Here is a 23,143-nt window from a genome sequence, read left to right on the forward strand (position 1 = left end):
AGGAAAGCCATGTTTTGCCTTGACCCTTCTAACCTAGTGATTAGGTGGTAGACCAATGTCACCTCCAGCAACGTCTGGAGGATGCCTTAGTCCCTTCTTTGCTTTCTGTTGCTGGTGTCTCCATAGTTCATTCCAACTCCCCATCTTCTTCCCCTGGCCCTTTCTGGAAAGGCATCTTACCTTGGAGGCTGGGTGAGTCTGCTGTTGTACAGCAGGGAAGGGATCAAGGGTCTTGGGTCCAGATCCATGGGCTGTTTCTTGTGGCATTCGGAAGCTCCCATGAGCCGGAAGGAAAAGTGGCCCACTCAGCCGTGAGAAAGGGTACAGTGGAAGCACCGGTTGTATTTGTTAAGTGAAAATGAAACCTGCTTTACAAACGAGCCTTCCCTGGCTCCCTCAGGCCTGCCCTCCCAGGACAGCCGTGCCATCAGGAGGTGAAAGCAGCCATAACCTGGTGGCCATACAGCTTTGCCTTGGGCCATGGCCCATGTCCTGCCACAGCCCATAGAGAGCAGGAGTGATGGGCTGACCCTGATGCCCAGGTTGTTCAGGGGCGCCCACTAGTTCTCCACAAAAGCCACTTGGTCCCACAATATTCCTTCTTCTGTCTTTGCTGCTTGTCCTGAACAGGTGACTGTGGGAACCAGGTGTGGACACTCACAGTTTCTGAAGCAATTGTGGGGGGAAAAGCAAAGAGGCCCCTCGGGGTCACCGCAGCATCACAGTGTCCCTTGGAGCAGCTTCTGTCGTATGCAAGCAGTTCCACAGGTGTGGGAGCCTGAGACAGTGCCTGCCCCCCGGACATCAGCGAGGAGGGCCCGCAGGCCCACTGCCAGCAGACTTTGTAAGGCCGACAGGACGCCGAGTGGATGGACTTGGGACTTTGCAGCACCATCACTGGCCTGGTTTTCTCAAGTGGGCTCTCTCATGCGGCCCTTCTGACTCAAGGCTCTGCAAATGACCAGGTCTCTGGGGGACGGCATCTCCATATCTTGGTCTAATGAGCACGTCTCTGAAGCTCCTACCGACACGGTGCTTTGCATGTGCATGTTTGTCTACATAGCACGTTCCCTTCGCATTGACCCACCAGCATTTGATAGCCTTCCCAGAGGATAAGGGTCTGTCCAGAGTAGACACGGTTGATTGACTTGGGAATTCTTAGATGCCATGCAGAACTTGAATGCTAGCTCCCCATTTATCCTCTCAACCAAGGTGCTCTTTAATTTCCCAGTGGGAAAGTCTTCTTTTCCAGAAACCTCTCAAGCATATCAGATAAGTTTCTTTTTTGTGTGGATGATTACTATTGGGTGGGAGAGAGTTTTTGCTTAGGCTTTTTTGACCTTGAGGGAAGGGGACAAGGGACCTGCTTACCCAAAAACAGTCTGTAAAGCTCATCCACAACGTGCTTGGAGATCCAGAACATCAATTCACATCTTTCAATGTTCACGTTTGTGTTTTGGGCTGTTTAATGTTTATTTAACTTTTCTGATGACCAAAGTAATAATGCTGGTGGCAAAAAATTCAAATGTTGCAAAAAGTAAATCATGAACACCTTCCCCCACCACACCCAACTCCCATCCTACCACAAACACATACGAAAACTCTTTCCTCCCTTGGAGGAAGCCATGGTTAAATTTGGCATCTATCTTGTGGAATTTCTTTCTTCACATTTACTAACATCAAGATGATTTTTATTTTTACAGAAATGTAATCAAACTATACATCTTTTTTTTTTTTTTTTTGCAACTTGTGCTTTCACTGAGTTGTGACAATTTCACTGTTAGCACGTAAAGATCTACCTCACCCCTTTTCATGGCTGTGTGGTGTTCCAGTGTGTGATGTACTACATGCAAAGCAATCCCTTACTGATGATTGACTCTATTACCAGTACTGCTGCAGTGAACACATTTGCACATAACATTTTTACACAGTTCATTGTGTTTGTGAGATAAAATCTTTAAAAAGAATTACTGTGCTCTATGCTTTGTTTTGTTTTGGAAAGAGCATTGCTATGATTCAGAGAAAGCAGTCTTCTCTTCCCTTCTTTCACTGGTGTAGGTCAGAACCGTGATGCCTTTAGCCTTGGAATTCTTGTGGGGCTCTGTTAGGCACTTGAGACACGGTGTCCAGAGTCTTTGAGCTTTCCAGGGAAACACGAATGTTTGAAACCTGAAAAAGCATTGGTGCTCACATAAGAAAGCTACAAAGTAAAAAATCAATAAATGTACTTACATGTCTTTCCAATCCTATGAGCCTCATTGTTATTTGCTTTAAAAAATTATTTTTCTCATTATGGTGAAGTGTCACAATCACAAAGTCAAATAATTTCAAAAGCAATCTTTTCAAAAGATCAAAAAGATCTTTTCAAAAAAATACGAGAAAAAGTTACCTTAAATATGAAAAATGGCTACCTTTTAATATGTTTGAAATGCTGTAGGGAAGCCTTCAAAAGTAAGCATGCAGGGGGACAGCAAATGTTCTAAAATATCCCTGGACGGAGGGGTGGGTATGGAATGGATGAACACTTTGAGGAATATTCAGCAAGCTTTTAAAATGTACATCTCAAACACATTATACAAAGTGAAGAAGCCAGACTCAAAAGGCTACTTACTGAGTGATTCCATTTATATAACATTCTGGGAAGGGCAAAATGTAGGAAATGGAGAACAGATTTGTGGTTGCCAGAGATTAAGCATGGCCCGTGGCGGAGGGAGGAGGGTGATAACAGGAGGAAATGTGAGGGCTGATGGAATTGTCTGTATCCTAATATGGTGATGGTTATATGACTTGGTGCCTTTGTCAAAACTACACACACACACACAAATTTCTGTATGTGAATTAAAAAATAAATTTTAAAAACAATAAGCTAGGGATCAACAGAGTCCCATTTGAATTTCATCTCAGATGAACAGGAGCCTCATCTGCCTACCACTGGCTCTTCAACTGATGTCAGGGCTGATGGTCTTTGGGTATAACCACTGGTGCTGGCGTGCAGTGGTTCTCCATCCACCAGCTGAACACCCAGTTTCAAGGCTCTCTTCCATCCTTGTTCCTAGCTAAAGGGTGATTCTCCAGGTACAACTACTCTCATTGCTAGACCTTACCATCCCTATCAGCAAGGAGGGCGGGGCATAAACTCTACCTTGCAGTGTGGCAAGTACTTCATGTCTCTTGGAGGAGGCTAGTGTTCAGAGTTCCTAGGGTTTGACACGAATAAACACTGTCCATCAGATTCTGGTGTCTGACCAGAGCCTTTGCACACTGAAAAGGATGCTTATAATTACTGGCATTTCTAATAGTATCTTAGTTATTAAAGCTGTACATTTAAAATCTAATTTGTGTTTTTAACATTGATTTCCAAGTCCTGTTCTAACTACAAACTAGTTGGTTTTGTATATAAACACTTTTGCTTATTCCTTGACTGATGGTTCAATCATCTCAAAACTTAATGGGTTAAACTGTAAATATTGTTTGTACGTTGAATCTAGTTTCCTCAGACATTTCAAAGTCAACCACATACCCAATCTGTTTGAATTCCACAAACATTTCCAATTGCTAATAGGGAAGACCTAAAATTAGATGAAGTTTTCCTAAGCATTCAAATATGAACATATTTATGTCTAAACTCATATATTTAATAAATAAAAATCTTTAAACATCAAATGCTTATATACTTATAATTCTTCGACATTGTTAAAATCACAGATCTAATTTCACATTCCTTTAAGCATTTAAAATTAAATTCAATGTATCAGATTCTCTAATACATTATCTTAACAAAATATCACAATAATCAGAAACTTATTCCTCAATTTGACAAAGATTACTGATAACCAGGGTTTTAATTTACTTGCCATAATCTCTGTGTATGTTTTGATATCCTACCAAGGTAACATATTCTATCTAAAGTCAGGACTGTGATACATTCACGGTTAGAGATTCTGAGCTGGTCATGTACTGGTTGCTACTTCTGCAATGGTTTCACCCAAATTTCAGGTAAACAAACTAAGCCCCTTGCAGTAGTAATGGGGTTTTCAAGGCCACCCCCTATGTTATACCTTACTTGATGAGGGTTAGGATTATGTTACCTGTTCTAAAACTCTTAATGGCCTATTTGCATCCTCACCCACTACCCAGATTGGAATCCCTTTACTGTCTCAGTAAGTTCTGCTTCCTATTTATTAATTTTTTTAACTGACCCACTCCATTCTAATTAGAGAAATCATTGAAGGAAGCAACTAATTAGCAAGATTTCTCTTGTGTTTTGTCATTACATAACTCCATGTTGATGGAGGGAAAACAATCCTAAAGAATTTTAGTGCTTAAATGCATTTTTCTGTGAGAGACACATGGTTTTAGGTTAATTTGGTCAACATTACCTTTGAAATGAAAATAAATGTCAGAGGTGTCCTTTTGGCTCTAGTCTACTCATCCGTCCATTCATTCATCGTGTGCCTGCCATGATGGTGGTACTGTGTAGGTGCTGGGATACAATGCACAGAGATACAATCTGCACCTGAAAAAAGCATACCAAAATTAGGTCCGTAACGGAGCCAACTCACTAATTCATGCTCTCCAAACCTTTGATCAAATCATTTTTACTGTAGCCAAGGTCATGATCACAATCATCTTTGAAATCCAATATAAGGAAGAACTGAACACAGTTCAGGCAGACACTTACTGAGAATGGGTAGTTAGGAGAAGCAAATGCTTTCATTTTCTCCATCAGCTTGCTCGTTGATTGGCTATCTGTTCAAGGCACTTAGGCCCACACTCACTTAAGGTGTTCCACTTTATTTGAGGAGAATGCATGGTTAATTAGAGAAATGTGAGCAGGCAAATGGGCTAGATGAGCCCCAATTCAGAGTAGAAGATCTCTACTGGCTGGATGGGTGTGGAGCTGCTGAAACTAGGAGAGACAGAGCCTGTGCTGGATCTGCAGTAACCAGGACCCCAAGTCTGTGACTCTGATTCCCTGAATCAACACATACTTACTGCATTCCCACTTTATGCAGGCACTTGGATTGGGTATTGGGAATACATCAATAGGCAAGACAGACCAAATTCTTTCTCCTAGAAGATCAAAATCAGGGGAAAGGAGACAGCAATAAGTAACTATATAGACTATGAAGTGGTGATTAGTGCTGTGAAAAAAAATAAAGTGGGGTAGGGTGACAAAAAGTTGGGGTAGGGGGTCCATTTCAGGTTGGTTGTCAAAGAAGTCCTCTCTGATGAGGTAGTATGTTGAGTTGAATAGTGTCTGCTCAAAATTAATGTCTACACACAACCTCAAAAATGGACATCTATTTGGAAATAGGGTCTTTGTGGATGCAGTAAGTTGAAAGCCTCAAGATGATGTCATACTGGATTCAATGTGGACACTAAATCCAATTACTGGTGTGCTTATAAGAGGAGGGGACACAGGAAAACTATGTCAAGATGTCAGAGAGATTGGAGTAATGCTGCCACAGGCCAAGGAACAGCTAGGACCATCAAGAGCTGGAAGAGGCAAATAAGGATCCCTGAAAATTTAATAACAATGAAGGGATAAATTGTCCACTGGCCTAAAGTATATAGAGTTCCCAGAAGTCATCCAAAAAGGATTATTTCATATAAAAAATTTTTGAGATTCTACCCTAATAAGATCCATATATTTCCCCCTGTACCATGTCTAGAAATTCTGGCTAGATTGTTCACAGGGTTGCTGTGAGGATTAAATGATTTAGTAAAAGCTAAAGCTCTTAGTATAGTGCCAGATACCTAATGAATGCTCCACTGATCTTAGCCATTTGTAGCTGTTTTGATGATGATGTTCACTACAAACTCCTTTTCCGTAGCCACAACACCCAGAACAGGCCTGGGCATACGGTATAATATGGAGGTAGATGCTCAGTGAGTGATAGATAGGTCTCCAGCATTTGGGATTTCTTCCACACGTGAAATATCAGAGCTTATTTTATGTCTTTTAAAAAATGTTCTAAGTATTAGTTGATTTTTAAGGGATCCCTGGGTGGCGCAGCGGTTTGGCGCCTGCCTTTGGCCCAGGGCGCGATCTTGGAGATCCGGGATCGAATCCCACGTCGGGCTCTCAGTGCATGGAGCCTGCTTCTCCCTCTGCCTATGTCTCTGCCTCTCTCTCTCTCTCTCTCTCTCTCTCTCTGTGACTATCATAAATAAAAATTTAAAAAAATTAAAAAAAAAAAAAAAAAACTGTTGAGGGACTCCTGGGTCGCCCAGCGGTTTAGCGCCGCCTTCAGTCCCGGGCATGATCCTGGAGACCCGGGATCGAGTCCCGCATCCGGCTCCCTGCGAAGAGCCTGCTTCTCCCTCTGCCTGTGTCTCTGCCTCTCCCTCTCTCTCTCATGAATAAATAAATAAAATCTAAAAAAAAAAAAAAAAAAAAAACCTGTTGATCCAACTCAACTTTATTTTAATTTTATTAACTTCTGCTTTTATATTAATATTCAGGCTTTGTTTGCTAGTGAATTCCAGGTAATGTTTTCCCGAGGGCACGGTTTGCATCCCACAGGACAACACGGTGTATAGCCATAGTGACTGTTGATAAAGCAGTGATGCATACGAGGCGAGGAGCCCAGGGAATGCGCAAGAGCGGTCGGCCGCTTTAGCCCTGCCCTGACGTTCTCAGAACACCAGGCAAGCCGCTGCTTACCAAGCACCTTCCGCGCCTTTCTCCGCTCTCGCCCCGGTAACTCCTCCCAGTCCCTCCGGGGGCGGGGGCGGGGGCGGGGGCGGGGGCGGGCCGTGCGGTCCCTGACCCCGCCCCCGCCACGTTTCCGTGACGCCCCGCGGGGGTGCCGCACCGTCTGCAATCTCCCGTCTTCTTCCGCCTTCTAAGGCAACTCAGGAGGACTGAGATGGGAAAAATATTCCCTTGACAACAGAGTTCTTTCCACCCGGGCCCAAGAGCGGAGGGACCGGAAGCCGCGAGCCTGTGTCAGGATTGGGCCCCGCGCGCTCGGGGGCGGGCCAAGTGGGCGGAGGGATCCATTTTACGCGGCGGAAGGTCCGCCGCCTCCATTCAGGGCGGGGAGAGCGGCGCGGGCGGCCGTTGCTGTGGTTTCCGAGTCGAGGTTTTTTTTTTTTTTTTTTTTGCCTTCGGGGAGCTGAAACTGGAGGACGTTGCGTCTCGCGTCCAAGTTTAGCCGCAGGTGACTACAGAGCCGGCGGCCAGGAGCGCAGCTTCTCCTTCGGACCGGGGCCGGCCCTGCCTTCCCTTCGCCCCTCGGCGTCCGTATCTAGGTCGGCTCCGGCGCGGCTGGGAAGGCCGCGGGCGAGATGTTCAAAAACACGTTCCAGAGCGGCTTCCTCTCCATCCTCTACAGCATTGGCAGCAAACCCCTGCAGATCTGGGACAAAAAGGTCAGGATCTGGGGGCGCTGGCTGGGCGGGGCGCAGGGGCCGCGCCGCTCCTCGTGCGGGCGCTGAGGGCGGGCGGCGGGGGCGTCCTGCCGCGGCGGGACCCCGGCCCCCAGGCGCGAGGTGGGGGCGTGGCCGGGGCTTCCGTGGCCTGCGGCCGCGGTGTGCCGTGACCGCCGAACCTTGCCGCCGTCTTGACTTGGTCAGTCGCTTGCTCGGTTTCCCCATTTATATAGCGGGGGGATCAGTGGTACCGTGTCCTAGCGTGAAATGCATGACCTTACAACTTGAGGCCGCTTTGAAAGAAGCTGCTGTTCACTGATTGCACGAATATTTCCTGATGCCCTGTTGGGTGACGGGCACTGTGCTGGGCACAAGACACAGGACCTTTGTTCCAGGCACACAAGCCAGAGGCAGTTATGTTTGGGTTTCATTCATTTGCTCCTTTCCTTCCAGTGATCTCCAGGGAGAATTCGGGGGCCTTGGGCACCTGCTCCACATTCAGTGCTACTTGGGGTCTGTACTGTGCCTTCCGTGCTTGATGCCTACATCAGAAAAAGTTACAAAATGGTGATAAAGCTTTGTTTGGATTAATAAACTCAGAGCCAGGTTTCAGCCTCATTATTATTATTTTTTGAGGTATCCTCTGGATAACACTTTTTCACTGACCCCTGGAGATAATGATCCTGTCCTGAGTCGTTTCATTTCTCATCCAGATTCCCAGTCAGCTGTACTCACCACCCCCCCCTTTTTGTTGTTGTTGTTGTTGTTGTTGTTGTTGTTAAGGATAAGTTAAGACAGGCACTTTATTGTGATTCCTGAGGGGAGAACAGAGAGAAGTGGTAGTTGAATGGTGGAAGTGGTATGTTGAATGGTGTTTCTATAGAGATGGATGTGGAATCATCTAAATAATCAGTTTATTGGTCATGAAGCCAAGAATCTTGGATTTCATCTCAGAACAACTCTTTGTCTTCCCTTATCCACAGATAGTGTTTTGGGCAACCCAGAGATTGGGAGAGAACACGGACAGTCTTCTGCCTGTCACCACTAGGAAATTCTGCATTTCCAAAGCAGCTTTGAGGGTGTGTTCTTAAAGTCATTTTTATAAGACAGTTGAAAGATCTGAGTATAGTGAGTTATTTGGAGCTTATGCATATATGAAAAATTTGACCAGTTTTCCTCTTTTACAAGTTAAGGCTAATACCAGGAGTATTACACAGGAAAGTAGTTCCTTAAGTTAGTTAGTTAGTTAGTTATTTTTTACATTACTGAGGTTTTCAGTTCCATGGTTTTGTTCACATTGGAATAAACACTGTAAACTCTAAAATCACATCTCTGCAAAGAGAACCTAGAATAAATATACCTAGAAACTTTGTAAGGATGATGGCTTCACAGCTGTGGCTTGACTTAGTTATGGGCTGTCAGGAGGCCTGGAGAGAGTGACCTTGTGTGCCCTTGAACGTGGAATGGTAACAGAATTGTCAATATGAGGCAGTCAAACTAGAGAATGGGACTTGATCTAGGAGAGCTTTACAGAGCAGGTCAGAGAACTTACACTGAAACAAGTCCAGGGTTAGGGAGGCCTCAGCATTTCTAGTGTGTGAAACTTACCAGAGTTGTCCATTTTAACCCTTTGGGGCTTGATCTTTTGTAGCCTATTTTTTACAGCTTTTTGATTAGTCAACATGTTTACACATGGAGTATAAAAGCAAAGTAACCATGGTGCACTGTGTCGCTTAACAACACCACTAGAGGTCGGATGGTACCCTGATGACATAAACACGTGTGAAAACATTAGAACAACTGGCAGGGTTACAGGGCCTAAATGAAACACGTTTGAGCAAAGAAAACATATAGAATAACACTCATTTATTTTTTTTAAATTTATTTATTTATGATAGTCACAGAGAGAGAGAGAGAGAGGCAGAGACACAGGCAGAGGGAGAGGCAGGCTCCATGCACCGGGAGCCCAATGTGGGATTCGATCCCGGGTCTCCAGGATCACGCCCTGGGCCAAAGGCAGGCGCCAAACCGCTGCGCCACCCAGGGATCCCTAACACTCATTTTCAACAAAGTTCTCATAATAGTAAAAATTAATTACATTTCTACTTTTTGTATTTAGACTACAAAGTGTTTAGGGGTGAATTTTTTCCCCTGGGGCAAGGTAAGGAAAAGAAGAATGGCAAGTTTGGGATCAGATTCATAGGCCTCGTTGTATGTGTGCCTTTTCTTGGCTGTATTACAGAGTCCTCAGGAAGTTTTGGGACTCCAACCCAGTTGGGAAAACACTGGGAATTGATAGACTTATCAAAGACTTATTGAGCAGCAGTTAAGTCACAGGCATTGTGTAGATTTGGGGTGACAGCAGAGAGAAGACCTTTCCATACTCTCAGGGAGTAAGGCAAAGTTGCAGTAAAGGCAAAGTTTGATGGAAAGAGGGATGGACTGCCCACATTTATCTTAGAAATGACCCTGACCTGGTTGCTTGGGTGGCTCAGCAGTTGAGCATCTGCCTTTGGCTCAGGGTGTGATCCTGGAGTCCCACATCAGACTCCCAGCAGGGAGCCTGCTTCTGCCTCTGCCTATATCTCTTGCCATATCTCTGCCTCTTGGTGTCTCTCATGAATAAATAAATGAAATCTAAAGAAAAGAAAAGAAATGACTCTGACCTTTGCCAGTAGGTACATATGGCTATTTTTACTATTTTGGTTTTTTTTTTTTATTATTTTTATTTATTTGTTTATGATAGTCACATAGAGAGAGAGAGAGGCAGAGACACAGGCAGAGGGAGAAGCAGGCCCCATGCACCGGGAGCCTGACGTGGAATTCGATCCCGGGTCTCCAGGATCGCCCCCTGGGCCAAAGGCAGGCGCTAAACCGCTGCGCCACCCAGGGATCCCTATTTTTACTATTTTGATTACACAAACTTTACTATTCCCCTGCCTGAGTATATCAAGACAGAATTTCTATAGTTTGTTTTCTGTGAAGAATAATCTTGGAAAAATTAGTTTTGGCTTTTTTTTTTTTTTTTTTTCAGATTTTTTTTTTTAATTTATTTATTCGTGAGAGACATAGAAAGGGACAGGCTCCATGCAGGGAGCCTGATGTGGGACTCGATCCCGGGACTCCAGGATCACACTGTGAGCCTAAGGCAAACAGATGCTCAACCACTGAGCCACCCAGGCATCCCTAGTTTTGGCTTCTGTTTAGGCTGTGTCTCCTTATGAATGTGTGGAGTGAATGCCATAATCCTAATGCCAGTGAATTGACAAACTCTGTTGTTGTGAGTGTGGTTACTAATATATGTAACACCTGCATTGTGTCGCATTTTGTAGTGATTCCACCTTCTCCCATGGTTATGGGGATTAAATGAAGGTGTATATAAAATGCTTGGCAGCAGTTATGGCATACAGTACTAAGTAGGGCAGGAAACTGAGAAATTTGCTCAAGAGTAAATAAGTCTATAATTGATGCTTAGAAATAGGAAGTGCAGTAAAGTCAGATTTCAGAAATTAGAATAATTTAGTCATTGTACCAGGGCTTTCCCTGTCTAAAAGCCTTAACATGGCTCTCAGGCCACACAGCACATGGTCTGGTGCCCGCTTCACTGTTTCTCCAGGCTCACCTCCCTTTCTTCCCTCACCTTAGCAGTAACCTCCCACTGAACTGAAAGAGGTCATGTTCTCGAACCTTCAGGCTTCTGTCCTTGTCCATCCCTCTGCTGGGACTCCCCTTGCCATCTCTTCATTAGTCTCTGGATCACAGTGGAAAGGCATTTCCTCAGGTTACATTAGTTTATATCCACTCACCCCTCCAAGGTTAAGTTCGTTTTTATCCCCTTATAGAACCTCTACTTCCTTTTCATCATCATCCTCGTACTTGAAATTAGCTTCTTAAAATCTGTATGCCTGGTTATACTGTAAACTTCCTGATAGAGGCCTCTGCAATTTAAAAAAAAAAAAAAAATTTGTTTGAAAAGCAAGAGAGAGGGCAGGGAGAGAGGGAGGGAGAGTCTCAAGTAGATCCCCCTCCTGAGCCAGAGCCCAATGTAGGGCTTGATCCCATGGCCCTGAGATTATGACCTGAGCCGAAACCAAGAGTCACTTAACCAACTGTGCCACCAAGGAGCCCCAAGATCTCTGTTTTGTTTTGAGATCTTGAGAAATTTTGAGCTTATGAGAAATTAGGGGCTTCTTGATGTTCCCTTAACTTCTGGGACCAGCAAATATTATATTTACTAAAGGACTTTTATGTTTAATATAGTCATTACTTCTGGTTTGTAAAGAAGATACCAGACAGTTCTGTTCTCACTTATGTCTGTATAAAACAGTTTTCACATTTCAAATTATAAATATAAGTCTAACATGCTGAAAGTCTACTAGATGAGAATGTTCATTCATACCATCTTTCTTGCCTCTCACCTTGTCTTTCAGCTGTTGCTGATCCTTGCCTATTCCAAAATGAAATATTAGAACCAGACTTTCTGTGATTGTTTCTGGATAGTATTAGATTCCCATTCCCTGTTCCTAATTTTACTTATTTATTTTCCCTGTTCCCATTTTTAAAAATGAATTGTCTCCAGAAAAGTAGTTTCCATACCCTAGTTTTTTCTTGTTTGTTTGTTTTAAGATTTTATTTATGCATGAGAGACACAGGCACAGGGAGAAGCCGGCTTCCCATGGGGAGCCTGATGCAGGACTCGATCCCAGGACCTCAGGATCACGACCTGAACCAAAGGCAGATGCTCAACCACTGAGCCACCCAGGTTCCCGCCCACTCCCCGCTGCCCCCCCCCATCTAGTTTTTAATTAGCAAGCCTTATTGGTACATGTTAAACTGCTGCAGTTTCCAGTAGCAGAATCAAGGGCATTTGGATGGGAAGGTAGTACAACTGTTTTGGGTTTTGGTGGTTTTTGTTTTTTCCGACTTTCCCTGGATCACTCTGATGTTTATTATTCTGAATAACAGCTTTTATTGTAATTGGACTCTGGCGTGGGTTTTAGTTCTACTTGCCCTTGCAAGGCATTGCTGGGAAGATTGGTTAGCGATGCACTTAATTATCCTTACTTTAACTAAAGGGTTGTTTGTATATGCCGAGAGTTGCCTGTGTGCTGTCTGGAGAGTCCCTATTAAGTGCAGCAAAGGGAGAGAAGCTTTTGACCCATTGGAGCCTGCAAGGCCCAAGCCTTGAGACCGAGCTATGCCCATTTTTCCCCACAGAGGTCTCCCTCTGCCTGTTTTCAGACTTAGATCCCAGCCCCTAGCCGCAGGCAGAAACTTTCCTGCTGAAATGGACAGCTCTTAAAGGCTTAATGTAAATTGGAACATGTGTCATTAAGACTAGGATGCCAGATGGCGGAGGGCTCAGCTGTCTGCCAGGATAAGTGGGTGGAGCCAGAGAAATGAAAGGTTGGGGTAGGGAATGGATACAACTCCTGTTATTTTTAAAACACTTGAAGAAATATGGAGCATTGGCCAGCTTCCTCCCTATCCCAGGAGTACTTTTTTCCCCTCAGCTTGACCCTCCTCCCTGGAGCTTACATTGAAGGAGAAAAAAAAAAAAAAAATCAGTGTTCTTTATTAGTTGCCTCAGCAACCATGGAAAGCCTGGGAGAGTGCAACAAGGGCTTGAAGGCTCCCTTCCTCACATTTGCAGAGGCTGAGAAGGGTTCTCATTTGTAACAGCTAGAAGCCTGGGTCCTGTAGCTCATAGCTTGGGGGTAGCCAGGGGTGGGGAGTAGGGGGGTAGGGAACTCATGAAAAAAAAAATGTAGAATTGGCCTTTTTTTTTTTTTTTCTTTTTGCGGAATAAAACACATGTAACCAACACCTTGATAATGGGAATGTGTCATGAAATAAAAAAGAATTAACAAGTCAAAGACAATTGGCAGTTTCTCATTTAGAGAAGGAAGTAAAATAAAACCCACTTCCACCCTAAGCAATAAATGCTGACCAGTTCATTTTATCTTCATTTCAAAGCCAGGCCTGCTTAGTGACCTCTGAACTGGAAGGAGCTAAGGAAAGGAAGTTGATGCTTTCTGAGGCCGTGTATCTTGTTGTATGTGTTTGTCAGAGCTGGTCTGAGGAGGGGTGGCTTCCTGGAAGAACTTTACAATTAAAGGTGGTGACAGCCAGATTGCCAGGGTGATTGGGAGGCCTTCCCCCAAATTGTCCACCCTCCTTTTCCCTTTGATCCTAGCTTTAGAGCCTAAAGAGGTTTGGGGAGGTTTCCTTTGAGTGCTCATGTCTCTTGTTAAGTGCACCTCTGCCCCACCCCTCTTCTCCAATGAGTTTGTATTTGCAGCCCTGTGAACTTAATAAAGGAGAAAAATCAGGGCAGCCCAGGTGGCTCAAAGGTTTAGCGCCGCCTTTCAGCCCAGGGCCTGATCCTGGAGACCTGGGATGAGTCCCACGTCAGGCGCCCTATATGGAGTCTGCCTCTCTCTCTCTGTCTCTCATGAATAAATAAATAAATAAAATCTTAAAAATAAAAAAACAACAACAACAAAGGAGAAAAATCATAATTCACTAACAGATCAACTTAATTTGATTTCAAAACTCTGGCAGCTGGTGATATAAGACTACTTCAAACTCCAGAGAGACTGGTGGGCATTCCTTTGAAAAAGCTGCCTTTTTTCCTGAGTTCTCTTGTTTTATGGACCCAGTTAATTTTATAAGAGTTAAGTCTATAGGGACACCTCGGTGGCTCAGCGGTTGAGCATCTGCCTTTGGCTTAGGGGTGATCCCAGTGCCAGGATCAAGTCCCATATTGGGCTCCCTCCCTCTGCCTATGTCTCTGCCTCACTCTGTGTATCTCATGAATAAATAGATCTTTAAAAAAAAAAAAAAAAAAGTCTATGAGTGTGGTGGTTGATGTGTTGCTGAGAAAAACTTTTTTTAATATTTTATTTATTTATGATAGACCACAGAGAGAGAGAGGCAGAGACACAGGAGGAGGGAGAAGCAGGCTCCATGCCAGGAGCCCGACGCGGGACTCGATCCTGGGACTCCAGGATCGCCCCCTGGGCCAAAGGCAGGCGCCAAACCGCTCAGCCACCCAGGGATCACCAAAAAACTTTTCTTTAAGAAGTTGTTGAAAGTCTAACTGAAAATGAGCTTACTTCTAGGGCAGAAGCAGAAGAGAATATACCAAGTCTGTTTTGGCTTCCAGTCTGGTGGTTTCTGCATGCATTGTAAGGCAGTGTTTTCTTTTGTGAAGACTTGAAAAGTCACATTTGCTGGAGTGAAGTCATTTGCTATAAACTTTGAGATGGGCAGAAGCAAATTTCCTAACATTTCCTCCCTATGAAATCTGGCTGGGCTTTCTGGAGCTGAGAGAAGTCTCACTGTGCTAGGAGAGACCTTTGGGGAGGTAAGATTTGAAGCCATGCTTTCAAGCAATGTTTTCAGGCAACAAGTTGCCTTTTAGCAATAGTTGTCCTTGAGCCCTAATTAATCAAGTTAACCATCTGTTTAATTGTTGCATTATGTACCTTTTAAAGAAAGAAAGAAGTTATATTAGATATAACTATATTAGAATAATTAGCTGTATGTTATAAAATTAGTGTTTGCATCTTATTGGAATACTGGTAGCTCTTAACAATGTGACTGCCTCACATTACTTGGAAATAGAAATAATTTCTCAGTTGAGTCTTCCTTCACCAACAAGCCTGCTTGATTTTCCCCAGTAGCTGTGGGCTAGCAAACAGAGGAGGCATATTGTCACTTCGGTCAAGAGTGTTTAGATGGGGAATGAGGTGGGCAGTGTTGGCATGTGCTACACAGACCCAAGGCTTTGTTTGCTTAATCTCCCTGGGAAAGAGGCCCAGAATTTGAAGCAGGAGGGCATTGGGTGTCGCCAGCTTTGTTTGAGAAGCACTTCAATGTGACATTTGTGTCTTAAGAACCTAAGAAATGCTGCATTGGCAGAGATCTGAGGCCCATCCACTATGCATTCTGTCTCTGATAATGGGTACCAAAGGCTGATTTGTGGGAAAGCATTCTTCACGTTGGCAGCCTCCCTGGCTTTGTGATATACCCCAGGCTCTCTGGCTTCCTATAATAGTCCATGGTGGGTATGTTATCCAGGAATTTTTAAAAAATCCTCCTTGAATCTATTCATCCTTGCCAACTCTCAGGGTGACAAGTTCCAGAAGTCAGCAAATATTTGAATGCTTAGTTTATACCTAGCATGATACTAAGCATTGTAGAAGACACAAATGATGCTTAATGCTTGATCCCTACCTTTGAGCTTACTTTTTGGAGGAGACTAGACTCAGTTGCATCTTGCAGAAAAAGATGGGCACATGGGAACACCAAGCATGCCATAAGTGGATCAAATTCACAATAATAGGTCACAGAGACTGATGTCTAGAAACCAAATGCCGTATTATTAATAATATGTTTTGCAAAATATAATTATCCATCAGACTTGGCACCATGTTCTCTCTTGATATGCAAGCCTAGTGGAAAGCCAAAGGATTGAGCCACAGACTATGACAGACCAATACAGCCATTTTCACTACACCTGGGAAAGGACTACATGCTTTTGGTGCATCCTGTTATAAAGCTGGTTGATTGTTTTCATGTGTGAATACATTCAGCCTTAATAGGCCAGCCCCAAGTCGAAAATACCTGTGCCTATCTCTGCTCATCCATATTAGGTGCTTCACAGTTCAGTGCTTGATGGTATCTGTGCTTTCCTGAATATTTTGAGAAAGGGAATCTGTATTGAGTATTGATCCCTCCCTATATTGTACCTCCTACATATGTAGCAGACAATACAAAACAATGTAGGATGAAGTACTAAATTATGTCATCTGGGCTACATAAGCCAGACAAATTAGAAAGAAGAGAGGTCAATGTGGGATGAAATGCTAAAGAAGAAGGCTTTTGTGTATGGCAAAGATGAGACTTGAATTCTCATTTTAGAAAGTTGAAATTTAAGAGACTCTTTTAATGATAAAGAACAAACTGAGTGTTCCTAAAGGGGACGTAGGGGATGGGGATTAAGGAGGGCACTTTGATGAGCATTCGGTGTTGTATATAAGTGATGGATCACTGAATCCTGCTCCTGAAACCAATATTGCACTGTATATTAACCAACTAAAATTTTAAAATAAGACAACTTCCAAAATGCAATTTAGGGAACAGAAGATAAGCATGAAGTAGGAACATGATACTAACTAAGCATTTTAGAAGATAAACATAATGCTTCATACTGGGGAAATAATGCTTTCATTTTTTGGTTCCTTCTCTCTTCCTTCTCTCTCTCTCTCTTTTAAAAAGATTATACTTATTCATTTGAGAGAGAAAGAGCATAAGCTGGGGGGAGAAGCAGAGGGAGAAGGACAAGCAGACTCCCCGCTGAGCTGGGAGTCCAACACGGGGCTGGATCCAAGACCTGGGAATCATGACCTGAGCCAAAGGCAGACACTTAACTGAATGAGCCAACCAGGCACCCCAGCCACCCTCCTTCTCAGTGGGACCCGGCATTCAGCCTTTCTGGCCAAAATGCATGAGGCAGGGTGGGTAGTGGAAAGCCTGGTCATTAATCCTACTCTCTCAGGATCCTTGTTTAACATTCCCCGGTGTCAATGTCGACATCTGTAAAATACCACCTACCTCGTGATTTTTGTTTTCAAGTTAAGTCCGAGAATGTATATGAATGTTCCTAGTGCATAGTTATATACAACATTATTCTGATGTACAGATTGCCAGATCACCTCCAATTCCTGTGGTGGTTGATGGGACCCTGTGGAGAGGTAACATCATGGCTTACTTACGTATAAACTCAACTATACCATGTTACAGAGTTCTGTGTTATGCTCCGAGGGCTACTGTGAAATTTTAAATGGTCCCATTCAGCCTTCAGAATCTTAAACTAATTGCCAAATATTTCAGAACTAATCAGTTTTTTGTTTTTTTTTTTAACTAATCAGTTTAATTTTCTTCATTGTAGGTGCGGAACGGCCATATCAAAAGAATCACTGACAACGACATCCAGTCCCTGGTACTAGAGATTGAAGGAACAAATGTCAGGTAGATGGCCCTTTTGTTCACCCAATGACACTGTGCACAAGTGAGGCAGTACATCATAGAGGTTAATAGCACAGACCGCAGGATCAGCCACCTGCTGTGGAACCAGCCCGGCTGCTGACAGCTCACCTTGAGCAAGTTACTTAATGCCCCGGGCCTCAGTTTCCTCATCTGTAAATGAGGATAACAAGACACCTTCTGTATGGGGTTATTGTGAAGATTAAGTAAGTGAACTGTAAACAATTTAGTGAATTATAATTGTAAATAGTTAAGTAAGTGATTTATAGATAAAGCCTGCTCAGCCCATACTAAGTGCTAAGTGGTAGTTATATTGTTATTAATATGTAACCAAAGCATGTGGATGAGCATGGAGGGGTGGCACTAATCATCCAGTCAGGTGGCCTGGACCCCAGTGTGGTTTTCTGGGCTACAGTGGTCTTAGTTCAGGTTTTCTATCACTTGATGGTTCTCTTAGACCAGAAGTGAGTCTTCTCTCGCTGGAGGAAATTGGTCAGATCACTGGCCTGGCTTTGTTTCTCAGGTATTTTCTTGTTGATGTCTGGCTCTGTGTTAAGCTTCTGTTTGAGAGTCTGGCATTATTTTTATAAAAGCATCAGCTAATTTGTGGATTGAAGGATTATTGGATGATGTATCTGGATCTTTAAATCTGCTCTTCAATTTACCTCTTGGACCGAGTGTTTTCACTTTGTATAGCACAGAGGAAAAAGACAACTGGTGTGTTTATAAGCATCTCCTCTCTCTGCAGCACCACATATATCACATGTCCTGCAGATCCAAAGAAGACATTAGGGATTAAACTTCCCTTCCTCGTCATGATTATCAAAAATCTGAAGAAGTATTTTACCTTTGAAGTACAGGTTAGTAGATGCATATGATTATGTACACTCCTAGCTCCTAGCTATACCATAGGGATGGCCTATCAACTTGGAGGAATAAAGTAGCTCTAGGAAAGTGTCTTTATTCTTTTATGTGTGTTCTTTTCTGCCTCCACTGTACACTTGTTGCGACCATTATTATTATGACAGAAATTTGGTATTAGTAATCAACCTGTCGTGCCAAGTTTTTAAAGGAGCAGCAAGCACTAAATCTGAACAATATGGCAACAGGATTTCAAAGCTTGAAGGTTAGAGTAGTATCCATTTAGTACTGGTTATTGTTGGCCTTTGTTTTGGTAACTTGATTTTTCAAATGGAAGAAGATTTATGAAATCATCCTATGAAATCATCTGTGGGCCCTTGGATGTGTCATAAGCAGCTGGCGTTGTTTCGGCATTGGACAAGATAAACTTGCTACTTCCGGGCCATCTGCATCCAGTGTGACCTGTATCTGGTCTGTTTATTCTCCCCTGGGCCTCAGCCTTGGGAAACTGGGCTATGGGAGTTCAGGCCCTCGTCTTACGAGGGTTGTTTGCTTCTTGCAAGGTAGAGTTAGTGTGGCTTTCCTCTCCTTTCCTTTCCTTTCCTTTCCTTTCCTTTCCTTTCCTTTCCTTTCCTTTCCTCTTTCCTTTCCTCTTTCCTTTCCTCTTTCCTTTCCTTTCCTCTTTCCTTTCCTCTTTCCTTTCCTTTCCTTTCCATTCCATTCCATTCCATTCCATTCCATTCCATTCCATTTTATTTTTATTTATTCATGAGAGACACAGAGCGAGAGAGAGAGAGGGAGAGGCAGAGACACAGGCAGAGGGAGAAGCAGGCTCCATGCAGGGAGCCCGACATGGGACTCGATCCGGGGTCTCCAGGATCACGCCCTGGGCTGCAGGTGGCGCTAAACCGCTGCGCCACCGGGGCTGCCTGTGTGGCTTTTTTTCTGTGTTTCACAGGTACTAGATGATAAGAATGTGCGTCGGCGGTTTCGAGCAAGTAACTACCAGAGCACCACCCGAGTCAAACCATTCATCTGTACCATGCCCATGAGGCTGGATGATGGCTGGAACCAGATTCAGTTCAATCTGTCAGACTTCACTAGGCGGGCATATGGCACAAATTATATCGAGACCCTAAGAGTGCAGGTACTGTTTCCTTTTCTGATGGGAACCCCAAACGGGAGAGAAGATTGTGCTCTGCCTGTTACAGGCTTATGGCCCTTGTGACAGAACAGTATGGGTTTCTGGCCAGGGTGCCCAGGTCACTGTTCAGAAGGCTCAGAGGGGTCCAGGACACACATTCAGGTGTCTGCTCAGATATACCGGGAGAACATAGCAAGCAAAATATCCCTCTTCCAAGAATCCACCCCTACACCATGCTGAGGAGATGCCAACAAGATGAAGCTTTGACAGCATCAATGGGAGGGGTTCCAGGAGAAGCAGGAAAAGAGGAAGGTCAATCATATTTTGTCTCTTAAAATCTTGCACCCACAGATCCATGCAAACTGTCGCATCCGACGAGTTTACTTCTCAGACAGACTCTACTCAGAAGATGAACTGCCAGCAGAGTTCAAACTGTATCTCCCAGTTCAAAACAAAGCAAAGGTAAGCCGGCCTTCCTCAGAGGAGGACAGACCATGATTAGGGGAAGCTGGGAAAGTGCTCTCTTCTGAGTTCAGCCGCAGAGCTTCTCCATGTTGACATGGGGGCTGGAGTACCTTTCATCCTAAGACCTTGGGTCTTCTTTATCCACCAGCGCTGAATCGGGATCAATCCTGTGAAATGTTCTGTTTACCTCTGTCTCTACCTCCACAGGGTGGTCCTGCCCCTCCCGGTGGGTATCCTGCTGCTTCCGGCTCACGGGCTTTCCTCGGATGTCTTCCATCCGAACCTCTTTATCAGCCCCAAATTACTAGCAGCCCATTGGTCTCTGACAAAATGGCAGGCTGTTACATGCCTGACTGCTGCTGACATACATTTCCAGTGTCACCAAAGGTGGTGGGGGGGGGCGGTGGTGTCAGTGGCACCGACCATCTAATTTCTGAGAATTTAAACTGATGCCTCTTCTTTTTTTCCTAGCAATAACTGGAATGCAATTCAAGGGATAGACCCTGGACATGGCTCTTAGTTTAAAAAGGAAACTATCTGGAGGACAATGCAAAAAACAAATATTTCTGTTAGTTTACTGTGCTGTGGTTCTTTTATCTACTACTTGGTATCCTTTGTTGTGGACACCGGTGACCATGCCATAATGCCATAATTGCATTATAAGTACAGTAGGGAATAAGCTGTCCTTTGGAACATGAATGCTGGAGTTTATCCTGCTGCCTGCCCCAGTGCGTGGGGAGATACATTTACCACGAACTTACAGAATTAAAGATGTCTCATAAGGCAATTTCAGACCAATATTTCTTCCTACGGTTTGTTCATTGTTTTATATATTATCTAAATATATGTATATGCTGTGTAATACTCATAATCCGGAAATGAATAAAATACTATATTCTTGGTTTGTAAATTTGTTCTTAGTTTTTAAGTATTTTTTCTTTCCTTTGTGATGTGAACATAGAGCTCTTTCCAAAGAACATCCCGTACACCTATGCTATGGAGTAACTTGCAGTAAGCACTTAAAGAGCAAGACAAATCTATAGATACTGATTTAGAACAACTCTCAAGATTAACTAAATGGGAAAAAAAATGTGAACAGTGTATGACCAGTAGAATCATCTTATTAGGGGTTGGGGCCTATGTCAAGCTTAAGACAAAGTGGCATCCAGTCCAGATTGCTCTTTTTTAAAAATTGTATTTCTCTATTTATTTATTTAGAGAGCATGAGTGGGGGGAAGGGCAGAAGGAGAGGGTGAGAGACTCTGAAGCAGGCTAAGCTGAGTGCAGAGCTCCACATGAAGCCCCATCTCAGACTCTGGATCACAACCTGAGCTAAAATCAGAAGTTGGACACAACCGACTGAGCCACCCAGGTGTCCCCAGAATGCTTTTAAATACCTTAGGAAGGGGATCCCTGGGTGGCGCAGTGGTTTAGCGCCTGCCTTTGGCCCAGGGCGCGATCCTGGAGACCCGGGATCGAATCCCACGTCAGGCTCCCGGTGCATGGAGCCTGCTTCTCCCTCTGCCTGTGTCTCTGCCTCTCTCTCTCTCTCTCTGTGACTATCATAAAATAAATAAAAATTAAAAAAAAAATACCTTAGGAAGTTGTCCTACTGGCGCTCCACCTATTCTTTGGTAAATAGCACAACTAGTGTCCCTCAGCATTGGAGCCAATCTCCATTTCCTTATTTGAGCTCCAGATGAAGTTGTTGCCTAGAATTTAGGGACTTAGAGGAGAAGTGTTTTCTTAAACACTTGAATCACATGAGAGAACTGAGACCGGACCCCACTTTACCCACTCAGACTTCTTGGGCATATGCTTGTTTAGGGAATGACCAACTCTGGCACAAACAGTTAAATTTACAAAAGTTAAACACTTAGGTGATACAATCGTACCAAGTGTAACATTCCTGAGGAAAGCCTTTTGGAAGCAGAGCAGAGCATATGCAGATGCACCTGGGTCCCAAAGGATACAGAAGAACTAGTACAGTGATTATAGCTGGAGAGAATGGTTATTGTATCACATGTAGACTTTTTGTACTATAAAAAAATTTTTTTGAAAAGTAATTTTATGTAGTAAGAATTTCCAAGTCAAAAGAACAAAAGGCCGTCCGAGATACTGTGCTTGCCCCAGGGAACCCTCCTGGATCTAGTTCCATTCCATAGGAAAGACGTTGGAATTGGCACCAGCCATCTTAACGTTGGTTAGAGGTAGAAAAAGCTCTGGCTTGGACACTGCCATTGCTACTTTCTGTGAAGTTAAGTGGCAAGAAGCATTATCCTCCTGCATCCTCATCGTGCAGTGTTCTGTGGGCTACATCCCTCAGGAGGTGGGCGGGGGGTGAGGGGGGTGTGTCTGGAGGCGAAGGTGCTCCATTGCAACCTCATGCAACTCCCTGAATTTCATTTCTCCCCATAGTTGCTGAGTGCTTGACACTCAGGTGGGCTCAGTCACAAGAAATTTGCCCTCTCTTTTTGTGCTAACGACTAGACTGGAGCTACCTTTCTCATGGATGCCACCCCTCTGACAGTCACCAGTGGGTCAGCACTCAGAGGACCACTCACCCAGGTGACACTGCCTTACTCTTTCAGGGCCAACCCATCGCAGCTGAGTGTCCTCCCGCTTCTCCATCCTTAAACATATTAGCATTGCCGTTGTTAGGCTCCATGTGCCTATCTCCTAAGCCTGCAGGGTTACATTACACGCGGATCCTCAGAAATGGGTGGTGGTGGGGTGGCCTGGGACCTCAACAGAGCTCCTTGTCTCTGGTCACTGTATAGTGAAATCTTCCTTCTGATACGGAGTCTGTTGTGAGATGAAAGATGCTTTTATGGAGACGAGAAGACCCCGTTAGCTTTTCATCACTCTTTAGTGCCAGGCCATCAGGGAAGTGCTCCTGGAAGTACAGAGAAATACAGTAACACTCTCCTTCACACAGAGCCCCTTTCACCCTGAGGCACTTGTCAGACTATGTATGGGGATTACCTCACCTCCCTCTTTGGGGTGGAAGGCGGCAGCTGTTCCCAGATGCTTTACATATCCATTGGAGAGGAAGTGAGGGGGAGTGAGGGTGATGAGGGATGTATTATCTAAGCTGGACCCAGGCCAGTATGAATTGTGGCACCGACGACTGCATGGCCCCTTGCCCTCAGCCTTCCAGCTCACCAGAAAGACGGCAAAGACCAGTTAAGAGGCCGAGAGAAGGAGGGAGGGACAGATCATGAGGGTTAGCAGCTTCCT

The 23,143-nt window shown here is 44.2% G+C and overlaps 2 protein-coding genes and 1 long non-coding RNA gene across 3 annotated transcripts in view; 2 read left to right on the forward strand and 1 right to left on the reverse strand.

The window, feature by feature from the left end:
* Positions 1–2,244, forward strand: part of CSNK2A2 (casein kinase 2 alpha 2) — a 79,528-nt gene extending 77,284 nt beyond the window's left edge. Inside the window, exon 14 of the transcript XR_003136703.3 lies at positions 631–2,244. The gene's annotated coding sequence lies outside the window, so the exon portion shown is untranslated. The remainder of the gene's footprint in view (positions 1–630) is intronic.
* On the reverse strand, positions 1,449–7,030 carry LOC112660110 (uncharacterized). The gene is made up of 4 exons (XR_003136707.3): positions 6,671–7,030; positions 4,996–5,073; positions 4,380–4,516; positions 1,449–2,169 (listed from the first exon to the last, which is right to left on the reverse strand). It is a non-coding gene; the product is annotated as an uncharacterized LOC112660110 (long non-coding RNA).
* Positions 6,903–20,813, forward strand: CFAP20 (cilia and flagella associated protein 20). The gene is made up of 6 exons (XM_025447498.3): positions 6,903–7,380; positions 17,339–17,418; positions 18,182–18,293; positions 19,253–19,441; positions 19,790–19,900; positions 20,375–20,813. Exons 1-6 carry the CDS (start codon positions 7,297–7,299, stop codon positions 20,378–20,380), a joined length of 582 nt encoding a protein of 193 aa, XP_025303283.1. The 5' UTR covers positions 6,903–7,296; the 3' UTR covers positions 20,381–20,813.
* The last annotated feature ends 2,330 nt before the right edge of the window (positions 20,814–23,143 follow it).

Source organism: Canis lupus, chromosome 2 (assembly GCF_003254725.2).
Source record: "Canis lupus dingo isolate Sandy chromosome 2, ASM325472v2, whole genome shotgun sequence".
Taxonomy (NCBI): domain Eukaryota; kingdom Metazoa; phylum Chordata; class Mammalia; order Carnivora; family Canidae; genus Canis; species Canis lupus.

Excerpts from the sequence above, each read along its gene's own strand:
- CFAP20 (XM_025447498.3), top strand. The coding sequence starts at position 7,297 with ATGTTCAAAAACACGTTCCAGAGCGGCTTCCTCTCCATCCTCTACAGC. Across the intron at positions 17,419-18,181 it reads ATTGAAGGAACAAATGTCAG|CACCACATATATCACATGTC; the intron begins GTAGATGGCCCT and ends CTCTCTCTGCAG. Across the intron at positions 18,294-19,252 it reads ATTTTACCTTTGAAGTACAG|GTACTAGATGATAAGAATGT; the intron begins GTTAGTAGATGC and ends TGTGTTTCACAG.